The sequence below is a fragment of the Lissotriton helveticus genome, chromosome 3_2 (assembly GCF_964261635.1).
Source record: "Lissotriton helveticus chromosome 3_2, aLisHel1.1, whole genome shotgun sequence".
NCBI classification, from domain to species: domain Eukaryota; kingdom Metazoa; phylum Chordata; class Amphibia; order Caudata; family Salamandridae; genus Lissotriton; species Lissotriton helveticus.
The window spans coordinates 211,839,058-211,851,912 of record NC_136062.1 but is presented as its reverse complement, the minus strand read 5'-3'; the positions used below and the strand labels follow the sequence as shown (position 1 = coordinate 211,851,912).

General features: G+C 41.2%; 1 protein-coding gene across 1 annotated transcript in view; it reads left to right on the top strand.

Moving 5' to 3' along the window:
* Positions 1-12,855, top strand: part of STRA6 (signaling receptor and transporter of retinol STRA6) — a 391,584-nt gene that overhangs the window by 315,834 nt on the left and 62,895 nt on the right. The window contains exons 14-16 of the mRNA XM_078685067.1: positions 3,413-3,546; positions 9,322-9,439; positions 9,853-9,954. Of these exons, the coding sequence (XP_078541193.1) occupies positions 3,413-3,546; positions 9,322-9,439; positions 9,853-9,954 (354 nt within the window). The remainder of the gene's footprint in view (positions 1-3,412; positions 3,547-9,321; positions 9,440-9,852; positions 9,955-12,855) is intronic.

Genomic DNA, 12,855 nt, shown 5'->3' with positions numbered 1-12,855 from the left:
CCAACCCATGGCTTGACCTTGGTGGTAAAGGATGCTAATAATATTACTTGACACAGACAAAACTAAACACCAAAATAAACAAGCATTGGCGAAGTCTGTAGAGTAGGCTTGATATTTGTACAAGGTTTGGTAATGGTTTTGACGGTGCTTGTTTGTTTCCTGAGGCTGGACGGCTAATAAAAGCATCTGAAAAACGGATGCTACAGAAAATAGAGAACTCATTCCAGTAGATGCAGAAGGACACCAGAAAAACAAAAGAAAATCAATAAGACAAAAATACTCTCTTGGGCTGACTCACGATGCAACTAACAACGCATCAAGCGAATGTCTGAAGGTTCCAGAGCTAATTAAGCCAATGAGTGAAGGAGGCTGACATAAAACCCGTTAAAAAAAATATAGACTATAGTAGGTTTGCTATGAATGATGCAAGCACCCTACACTTATAATCTAAAAACAAGAGAAATGTTGTTCCTAATTGTAGTGTTTTGTGATGACCCCATCATGCAACTGTATTGCAAGATTACAATAGTCAGTGCATTCAGCTGTTAAGCTACCATTCATAAACGAGCACTGCTACATTTACATGTGTACAAACAAATATGAAAATAACCCAAAATATGAAAAAGAAAACACAAAAGGGAATGTCCTGAAGTGAAAGAGAGAATCAAGGTGTTTAGAGACCATTTTGAAACTGAATGCATTGAATTAATGTGGGTCTTTTGGGCCTAATGAGATAAAGTGAGCGAGGAATCATAATGATTGCAGTTGACATCATGGCTTTTTGCCATATTGTTTTTGGCGTGAGTATGACACAAGGATAATATCAAAAGATACGTATGGTAACATTAAGGAGGGCATTGAAGCATCTTGAAATGGGGACATTGAATGAACATGGTGGCACTGGTAGTCACAGGAAGGGGTGGCTTGAGTCCGGCTTGTAAGAGCTACATTAAATGAGATATAGGATGACTGAGGAGGGTCCCCCCCCGCACCTTGAGACCCTCACAGGTGAGTAGCTACGTTTACAAGCCCCTGATTGATTGATTAAGAATTCCATGATCTACTGTGTCAAACGCAGAAGAATAATAGCGGCCGAGCTTCCTAGTACCAGGATTATCTTGAGTTCCTAAACTACCGCCAGAAGTGCTGTTTCAGTACAGTGCTGCAATTTAAATCCTGTCTGCGGGGTTCAGGATAAAATTGGATTCCAGGAACAGTGACAGGTGTTGGCTCACATCCTTCTCTACTAGCTTGTCAATTCCTGATAATAAAGAAATGGGCCTGTAGTTCCCCCAAACATAGACAGTCCAGATTAGGTTTTTTAACCGAGGTTTCACTTCTTCGTGTTTCCTCGCAGGGGGAACTAGACCACTTAATAATGGCAGAGTAAGTAGTTCCAGCAAGACTGGAAAAGTATATTCCGAACCTTCTTCCAGGCCATGAGGAGGCCCAGAATCTAGAGGGTAGCCTGACTTAACCTTGCAAAAAAGCGCTAGGACAAGGTTTGGTGTGAAGCTGGGAAGATTGATAGACAAATCATCAAATTCCCTACAGCTACCCCACTTGAAGAAAGTTATGGTTCCCTGCTGAAATCCAAGAAGGAAGAGTAGATATCTGGGGTTTTCTTAAGAAAGAATGTTGCAATATCATTACAGCGAGCTACCATTGGCTCAGGTAGTGATCTATCTGGTTTAGGCTAAGTCAATGATTTAACAATTTGAAAGATTTCGTGGGGGAAATTGGAGGCCCTGTTGAATTTGGATGCACTATATGAGGCTTAAGTAGATCTAATTTCTGTGTGAAAATTCTGATTGCAATACGATATTCCCTTTGTCCCCTCCCATCATACGACTTCCTCCACTTCCTTTTTACAGTCTTTCCTTTTTGAAAATAAGTGAGGGGTAAACCATGGATTGACTACTTTTCCTTAATTCACAAACATTATAAGTAGTATTCTTGGGATTTTGCACCAATCTCAGGCTTCCAGATGTACCACTGGCAATGTCATGTGACATTTTGATTTTCTGACATTTTTTAATTTTACTATTTCCAATACTGGGATTTTACAAACTTTACATCTTCTCAGTGGAAAAGATCTCTTTGCAGTTGTACTTGTCTTTCCCCACAGGGAAAATATTTTTCAGGAGAATCTTTACCCAGCACCCTACACAATTTTGTGGTGTTCAATTCCCACCTCACTCCCTGGAATAGGATTTACTCCAGCACTTTAATGTAGCAAATCCCTGACAATTTCCAAGGTAGGAAAGGGTTAGACAATAATTTGAGAATGTTAGAGAACAAGTTGATGATCATTGATAAACTCTCAAGGCATGTCTTGGATTATCCTCCTACTCCTCACTAGTTTTACATGGTTTACAATTGCTTAGTTGTACAAAGGTGTGACGCACAATTATGTAGTAGTAAATGCTAGATATCCTTCAGTGGATACTTCACAGTCATACATTTTTGGTCATACATTTGACTTTGTGAATGTCAATATATTATGGATGGAGAAGAGCATTGTAAATATCAGTGGTTCTCTTTTCTGTTTTTTTGGAGCTGGTGAATGTAATGGGACAGCAGGGCAAAAGAGCAGAACAACCCTCCTGGTGTTTTTATGCTTAATATTGCGGAGCTAGACTGTGGGCTTGAAACAACTCTGTAAAATGTAATTAATCCCGGTACCTTATGGCACCAACAGTCACAACACAGCAAGACAGCCTGTCTCTCTCCCGGCAGGTCTTGGTTATCCTACCAACAAAATCTGAATCAAATTTGGAGCTTAAGAATTTATTTGACAGTCCAATATGCAAACATATATTTGGGATAAAAGGTGTTTGCTTAAAAAACAGAATGCTGCACTCCCAGCTTTCCAACCTCTCATGGGTGCTGCACCCCTTGGTCCTCTCACTACTCACCCTAACACCCACTGCTATTTAGTTGGGAAATTTGAGATTCACACCCCCCTAATCTCACTGACTAAGTAGCGCCCCTCAGTGTGCCTCTTCTGCATTTCTCTCACATACCTACCTATCATGTTTTTCCCCTACCAACACACCGTTATTGTGCTGTCACACTGACCCTCCTTTCAAATGTTTTTAGCCCTTTCTTCAGCCTTCTCTCTCGTTTTTTATTTCTCCTTTTATTCTCTATGCTTTAGTCCTATTCTTGCTGCATCTCTAACCTATGTCACTCTCCATTGTCTTACACTACCTCTCCACAATTGTACTTAATTTTCCTACATAGCCTCCACACTCTGCTTCTTTTCATCTTACATATTAATCTTTATCTCTTTGCGGCCCTCGCCGACTGGACACTGATGGTGTCAGAATCTGTTCACACCAATTCATCTTCTTTGCCGTGGACCATTTTCTGCAGTATCCTTTTCTCAAGTTCTCTAATTTTCTCACAGGTCGAATTTGAAGGCCCTCTACCGTGGTGCCACAACAGAAGTGTTCCTGCGTGACCAAAGGTTGCGTCCATCTCGATCCGCCATTTTCTGTTGGATGAGCTTCACTAGCTACCAGACTGCGCTCATCTCCATAGGTAATCTGCTGTACCTTGCTGGTGAACTGGCACTTCTTCTAGAAATATACAATAGGGTTTGCTGTTCATGGAAATGATTAAACTCCCTCGCTTATAATGGCAACATAGAGGTTTTTAATATTGCTATTGTCTTTTTTTTGTCTAGCTTTTGAAGATTTGTGCGCCAGAAATTCGAGGCAAGGGCCAATTTACCATTGGACAAGGTTGTCAAAAATGCTGAACCGCGACAAACGACCATGCTCGCCACTGCCATCTTGTCCATTCTCCCCTAGGGTTCTCAATCACTGATGTAGGCCCATGCGCTAGGTACATTGATCTTTCCCGCCTCAGAATTGATGGTTCATGAAGGTCATTCTGCTGCTCTTGACACTAGGCAAGGGCTTAAAGGATCCCCCAAAAGCTAATGAACCGATTAACACTTTTAAAAAAAATAAAAATTGTGGGAAAGGGAGAAAAGGCCAGCCGCATCCGTTCCGCATGGGAACCAAAAATCAACAGGTGGATTTCAAGCCTGGAAACACAGAAACAGCCTGGGTTTTGGCTGCTTAGGTCTCTATAGACTGAGGAGCAAATATCAAGGAAGTGTGAACTGCATGCATGCGTGGTTAAGGGTATGCTTGGAAACGGCTGTGTTGTAGTGGCTGTTTCCCCCGGGAGGGATGCAACAAGTCAGCACTGGGCAAGGTGCCACGACCACTCTGACTGGCTGGTGGTAGCCAATCCAACCTAGTAACTGCGAATCTAGCAGGCTGGTATAAGCTTTCACTTATTCCTCTCTAATGGGCAAAGCCGAGTCCAAGTCACAGTGTAGATGCTGTGCTCACAATATATTGACAGAACATAGGAAGAGCAAGCTAGTACATAAAGGGAGCACAGTCAGGTCAGCATTTTTAAAGATCTATTAATGTGTTTATCAGTTGAATACTTTGATATTTAATACAGTGCTTCTATTTGTCTCTGTCCGCTGCTTTATTTTGTATGTAATGACCAAATTAGTCCACGAATGGAAAACCAGCCTGAAAAGAAGGGTACTAAAAGAGACCAGGGGAAAATAATGTTAATATTAAGAAAGCTGCCCTATGTCTAATTCGCAAGACAATGGCTTCAATTCTTGAGGTTCATTGGCTTAATATACTGTCTGCCGAGATCTTTGTGCAACCTGGGGCCAGATGTTCTAATACCACTGAGAAAGCTCAGTGGGTTGATGCACATTATGCAAAGATGTATATGTAACATGCTGGTCAGAGGCTCCAAACATAGTGATAATTGCTATAATCTCTCTGCCATCTATTTAAATGCTGTTGGCATATTTCCCGTCTCCAAGTGTGAACCGTCTGTACGTAAAGTCATAGCAGAAAAAGAAACAAAATGAAATATTTTCTTTTATCAAATTCAATAATTAGCTTATGAAATGAACCAATGCCATATCCGAGACTACCACAAGCTATAATAACCCTAAACACGACCCCCCCAACTCCACACTACACCCCACGCATAGCAGGGGTCTTCTGTCAGTCCATTGCCCTAAAGGGTTTTAGAACTTTCGGAATGGGGGTAATGAATTCCACAGGGGAAGGCACACAACTTCCCAATCATTGACGAGTGTACTAGTGAATGGTGAAGCAACCTTGAACTGACTCTCCAGACCAGTTCTAAGAAGTGCGTGTCGGTCTGTCTGTGATGGGAAAGGGATAGTATGGTGTCAGAGGCATCTTGGCGGAGGACCTCTAAAATGTCTCACTCTCTCCCAATTTGGATATTGCGATGTAGCATCATTATTAATGCAATGTCAATATTCCTGCCGAGCAATCTAGCATCCGAATACAATATTCATTAAAGTGTAAGAGCAAAAGTCCAAAATCTCATCCAATAGACAATCAGACACCCGATTCTCTATAATAAGGAGCATCAGACTTCAAGAATCGGGTGTCTGATTGTCTATTGGATGAGATTTTGGACTTTTGCTCTTACACTTTAATGAATATTGTATTCGGATGCTAGATTGCTCGGCAGGAATATTGACATTGTTTGATATCTTGGACTTGTCCATGATAATTAAGGAAGTTGGGTAACCTTCCTTTCCAGCCTAGTAGCAATCATTTGGAATAATTTGGAACTTTACCTCTTGCCATACTCCTAGCTGTGTGCCCCCTTTTCCCTGTTACCATTTGTGTGTGTTAATTTGTCATTATTAATGCAGGTTCGGTTGCACCAGGGTCTAAGGGGCCGATTACGATGGTGGGCGGACTCACGTCTGTAAGGTGGCGGCCCCGCACTTCCAATCACGATTCGACCACCACCGTGGCGGTCGGATCCAGCGATTTTCACATTGCGGATGGTGCTGCTGGCTGCAGCACCGCCGAAGTGTTGGAAATCGCATGTTGTGCATTTCGCTGCACAACATGGCAGGCACCACGCGATGCCTGCCACCTTGTGCATGGAAATGTAGGGGGTACCATGGGTACCCCCCAGTGCACATACACCCTCACCCACACAGAGGGGGCCCAAAACGGGCCCCCAAACCCCAGCCTCCGCCAGTCTATCTATGGCGGTTCCACTGCCTGTGGTGGAAGCGTGGAGGGCGGTCTTTGCGACCGCCGCAGTCACAAAGCAATTCCCCCCACCTTCCTTATGTGGCAGGGGGAAATAGGAGTCAGATGGCGGACAGACCGCCACCACACGGCTGTCGGTCCCTCCGCCATTGTAATCGGCCCCTAAGGGTGTGAAGGGCCAACTGCGCCAAATTATGACAACCCTATCAAGGGTAGGCAGCTCAGGCTCCTTGCTAAACCACGATCTGTATACATCAGCCTTCAAAGCACTTCAATAAACTCTGCGTTGGATGATAGGGCCCCGTGTGGTGATAGCGCTCACTATTAACGGTAATATTCTGCTTCGTTACTAGTTAATATGGTGCTCTAGGGAGGGGAATCACCCAAAACTCCAAATCTATGAACCCTGGGGATCCACCTCACCAGCACAACCATGTTCGAGCACACACAAATCAGTTGTCCTTTTCTTAATTAAAATACATGCATTCACAATATTGATCGGATTTAGATTTTTGTAATTTTATTTTCTTCTTTTGGTTGATCCAGCCAACACGTGCTTCTTCGTCTGGGAGTTAACCCACGACTTCCTAAGAGCTGGAATGACAATTACACGAACACACAATTGTATCTTGTACAGGATCATTACATTGTACTTTCGTGAATTGGTGGAAACCCACACTTCAATTCGTATCAATTGACACCGGAAATATTTCCAGGAGTTGTGATACAGTGTTTGTCATGACCTTACAAGCCACTGTAAGTTCGTGGCTAGTGGCCTGATGCACATCAAACTTGAGATAATATTGCGGGACGTGGTGCACCTATCACTATCCCTGCCAGTGCAACAAAATGGTGGTGGCACATTGAATATGTTTGGAGGAAATGGGGAGTGCTCATATCAGATATCTTCATGGTACGAGTTATAATCAAAATTCATGAAAAATAGTTGATGGGAGCATACCCTGTATTGATGCAAACAAAATCAATATTTTTTATAACTGTAAGATATCCTTGGAGCCAGAGGTCAAGCTATGACATAGAATAGACTTGAAAAGGTGCGTAGGGTTTTCTCAGACGCATTTTTTTCAAAGGAAGAGCCGAGATAAACACTAACAGGTTAAAAGGAGGTCAATAGTGTGAGTGAGGCATGCTAGAATTCGAGACAGCCTTCATGTGTGTTAAGGGAAGCAAGGAAATGGGCATCTGGATTGGCTTGATGAGCCATATCTGTGGATCCTGTACCACCACAAGAATCATTATGCTCTCAATGAGATGATCAGGTGATAAAATAGAATACATATGAATTCTCTTAATAAGGCAAGACTGCAGAGTAATACATTTTATGAACTCAATCAATGGTTTACATCAGGATGCCCGTTCTTGCCAGGAATACCTTTGCAAGAAGTGCGCCGTGAGCACAGAGTGCATGATAAAGGAATGTGAGAGGAAGAATTCTTTAAATATGGTTCGGGTGAAATGATGCATTCCTTACATGGCATGCTTGTTGAACATGGAAGTAGTGTTCAGAAGATAAGTATGGGGCCTTGTGAATGGGCAGGGACGTGGGACACAGGGAATAGGAGATTAGAGAAAAATGCTTAGAAAACCTGAGGTGGTGACCATGAAAGGTTTGGGAAAATGCCAGAGCAGGATGACTGGGTATAAGACTAGTTTGGATCATGGAGGTGTAAATTAGACGTAAAGTTATGTGAAGAAGTGGACAACAGGCAAACAATACTGAGGGAAACATTTACTTATTGGCCTCTTGGTGAAGGGGATCAAATTATGTTATCTTAGTACATGCCCATTTCATTGTCACCTGGCAAGTGCATTAGGATTCATAAAAACATTGGTTTTGTAGGGGATTCTTGCTTAATGGGTTATGTTTATCATCATGAAAAACAGAAAATCGGATCTAGACATTTTGCATGTTAGATACAAAGAGTTAAAGGTGTGCCATTCATAATGTGAGTGGGAACCAGTGTATAGTGCGCTTTGTGACTTCCTTACATCTAAATGATGAGCTGAACTAATTAAGTAACAATGAGCTGGCCTTTAAAACAAAAGCTAGCTCTCAAAGTTTGAGTACTTAGCAATTCTTTAATAAAACAAGTCTTGTCAAATATGCTGAGAAAATGAAGTAATATCCGTGGCTCTTGAATTAAAAGTTCCAGATCCCTTCGGGTATTTACCAGGTTTTAGTATTGATAAAAGAAGGACCAGTAAAACGGGTAAAGTTCCCCGCCAGGTACTGAGTTATGTCTGCATTTGCTGGATATCATGTGGACCAAAGCATTTACACACTCCGCAAATCTTCTCTTTAGAAACTCTTGTTCCGGGTATCCATCCCTCGTATTTTGTTTGTCGTTCTACCAGCTGCTAAGAGACCATCAATCCTTGAGTTCCAGTTTTTGATGCAAAAGGGACTCCTTTTTGGTTCCATACTGACAAAGCCTGCTTCTTGTTTAGTGTAATGTGTTTTTCCACTAAAGTGTTCAGTCTGTTAAAAGTTTTGGCACATCCATTTTGAGTGTCACATCCAATGTGATTGAGGTGGGTGGTCTGAGTAAGCGATCACATATTCCTGCCACACCAAACACTATGGCACTCAGACCATGAATTTATTTCTTATATTAACACCAGCTCCCATGAATAGTGTCAAACCCAGGTGCTTCTCTTGCTGATATTTATTTTCAGATTGCTCTTGTTTGTATTTTCTTAGCTGTCTCTCCTGTTGGTCTTACTCATACAAGATTTCAGTTATTGGTGCTCGAGGAGAACCCCAGATCATGTCAGAATCGGAAGGTTCTCACTGATTAATTAGATTATTGATTTCGTTATTTTTAATGTGCACTCCATAGAATACATTATCTTTTGCTAGACTTGGGTGAGAACAAGACTCCAGACTCAGCTTTGTCTTCTGTTGTCTCAAAGGTAATCAATTGTATATCGAGTCTCTTTGGATGCCAATAACCCTTGCTATCAGTATTTTTGCAACTGGCAAAAGTAGAAAATTATTGAAGAGAGGCAATGGTTAGAAATTTTCCTCTGTAATTTCTAGCATAGGTATGTTAATAATCACCAGCTATTGATGTCAATTAAGAAGCTACAATGGCGGGGCCCAACCCACAGTATGAAAATGTTCATTTGTTTTGGTCGTAGTTAATCTAGAACTTCAGCAAGATTATATTGAGCCTCTCATACTGTTCATCATACCCAACAGGTCTTCTCCTTCAGCAGCTGGTATTTTTTATCTGCAACATAGTGATCACTTTCCTGGTAATTATCCCAGTGATTTATGGAAAGAACCTTCTCCTCTTCAAAATACTGAAGACCATGTGGTGAGTATCCTTGGAGATGCCCTAAAACCGCAACGGTTGGTGTCAAGTAAGCAGACATCGTAGAAGAATGTGACAGAAAGACTTACATTTGATTAACTTGTTACAAAAAGTAATCAGTTTATAGGAGCATTAGTGAATTGAACAGGGGAAGATTTGTTTGAATATGTTTTTTGACTAGCATAGAGCTGTCAAATATTACACCTTATTATTATTCATAAATGCCCAGAGAATCATAAGTGTCTGGCTGGACTAGCCAAGATTTACAAATTGTCATAGAGGAAGTCCAGATCTCGTAAAGTATACATTTGTACTTGTGTCTGTTTTTCTCTGCCCAGACCCTTGTCATGGTGGTCCTGGTAGAGTATTTGAATAAGAGTGCCATCTCTTATCTGTGTGCTTCTTCTTTCTTCTAGGCCTTTCTGGGTAATGTTACTGTTGGCACTGATTTTACAGCACCTGTGCGCTCGTTTTGCATTCCTACAGAGATCTTCCCCAACACGGGAACTGAATAACCGGTAAGTCATACTTGATAAAAGCTAAGGTTGGCTAAGGTGAATGGGATGTAGGCTGTGATAACATATAGCTACGTTTCTAAACTGTGGGATGTCATGTCAGAGATTCTCGTTAGTCACATCCAGTAATGCTGCATAACAACTGTGAATTGTTCATCTGCCTCGGTTACTTCATGGAAAGCTTTGGTCTGATCTGTTAATCAGAGACTAAGAAAAAGATGTGAGTTCCAAAGGTGCAATTTCCCATGTTAATTCCCATTGAAACCGTTGCTCTCCAATTCCAGAAAAACACAGCTGAATGATACACCAAATTTGGCAAAAAGTTTACCTTACTGAAAAAGATTGCTTTTTGTGATTTGGTATATATCTTAGTTCGGCTGTTTTCTAGAATTTGCATTTAAAGAGAGGATCCGGTTGGGCATGAAAGTGCTACTGATCATTAACCTACCATGCAGGTATATCTGGACGGTTGGTTCTACAGTCACTATGACCGACCTCAGGGACTTGGTCCATGTACCTTAATAGAATGAGACCGTTAAACACCTCATCTGATGCAAAATGTTAAGTGAGGAGTTTCACATGTATGCATTAGCCACCAACAGGCATGTAGAGCGAATCTCCATGGAGAGCTGTCTACAGTTTGTAAAAATACTCTACACATATTCCTGAAATGAGCAGAATGTTGTGCAACCTTACAGCTATGCTTACAATCAATCGAGATGTTAAACTGTCTATAAATCTGTCATCCAAATATTAAGCATTCTTCAACAATGTATAACATTTCACAATATTATGGAACGTTGTAGAAATGAATATCCACACTTTGTAAACCTCCAGTTTATAGATGCTTTGTTTATAGTACTATGTGCCAACTATTTAATGTAGGTGCTTGCCCACATATCCACAGGTGGTTAATCTATTATAAACAGAAGCTTAGGTTTTAGGCCCATTTTTTCCAACAGTCCTTGGATTTAAGCCACAAACAATTTGGAATGTGCCTCTACAACTCACATCCAGTCTCACTGTTTAACATAAAGCACTACTTACACTCAAAACGAGATTGTATTTAAATGTGCAAAATGTAACTTTTACCATATTGAGACACACTTGTATTTATCACTACACTGTTTCTACTCTATACATGCAGACACATGCTGTATTTAATTGTTGGTCCTTTGCCATCAAATAATCTAATTGTTTATGGGGTAATGGGAATAGCACTACTGTGCATGATGTCATGAGTGATGTCATTAATAATGCCATTCAACATGTCACAAGTGGTGCAATACGTGAGATCAATACCAGTGCATGGTAGGATCAGGTAACAATTAGCTCACTGAACTATAACTGACAAATTTCAGTAGTATTTTGATTTTTAAACATAAGTTCTTGTGTGACTGTCACCTCAGTAAAATGTCACTTTAACATTTGTTTTTTTCAAAGTTTGTATCCTGTGCAAAGTAATAGTTACATGCAATCTGTGAGGCAATAAACCGTTTTTCCTCATTTCAGTTTTCCTGTCCTGTGGTAATAACTTGATTCTTACCTTTACAGTGTAGTAATACATGTATGAATGAGAGATTAGTAATATAGTTGCTCTAAATAATGTTATTAGTTCAGTTATTTTTTTCAGTATGATAGCCTATATATGTGTGTGCATATGTATAGGTATACGTATATGTATATGGCGCAACAACAAGAAGTAAATGACAAAACTATAGTCAATCTTTCTTCTGCGACATTAACAACAGCAGAAAAACAATTGCTCAGTCTTGGCCTTACCTACTGTCCCCTAACTGATTTCAACTACACGGCAACAAGAATTGATGTGTTCCGTTACATCCGGAAACTTAAGCTGTGCAAATTTTTCAATATCAAAAAAGGTTTAAATAACACGGAATCCGAAACAGCGGAACCCACCACATCAGCTCTTCAAGCACGTGACATCAGAGGCCTGTTAACCTTATATCAACTGGGTGAGGGCAATAATGATACAAATATCGACACGTCCACGCAGGAGGAACTAAGGGATGCTGAAATTCAACAAATCGGAGCAGGATCAAGTCCTTTCAAACCGACATCTAGCTTCATGCCCGCCATGCCATAGACTCATTTCATGATGTGGTGATTGCAGACCTCAAGAAATTATATCACCAGGTGAAACATCGCAGGAGAACCAAGCAAGATCAAGAGAAACAATACTGGGCTCTGGTAACTAAGTTGAAAAATGATCATCAGAACGTGGTATGCAGCTCTGACAAAGGAGGTAATATTGTGATCTGGCCTCAAACACAGTATATTGCTGAGGCAACCAGACAACTTTCAGATGCTGCATGCTACGTCAAAACGTGTTTGAAACAATATGACTTGGCAAGAGAGAAACTAAGAAAACTCCTCTTCAAATACAAGAATTTAAATTTCTACACGTTGAGCTGCCAGTCATGTCACGGTTTTATCTCATACCCAAAGTCCACAAAGGAGTATCACCAGTTCCAGGACAGCCAATCATATCGGCCATCAATAGCGTTGGGGAACACCTTGCTCAATATATAGACTATTTCCTGCAACCCCCAGTCACTAGTCTGCCCACATACATCAAGGATACCGGGCATATCTTGGACAAAATCAGAAACACCACATGGACTGAAAACTCATTGTTGATAACGTTAGACATCGAGGCTCTGTATACGAGCATAGAACATTCCACTGGACTTAAGGCTCTAGAACACTTCTTGAGCACCAGACCGGCAGATTGTTACAATCACAATAAGATGCTGGTAGGGTTAGTGTCGTGGAGCCTGCACCATAACTACTTTATGTTTGGTAAGGATGTCTATCTGCAGAAGAGGGGTGTGGCCATGGGGGCCTGCTTTTCCCCTAGCTATGCGTGCTTGCACGTGGGCT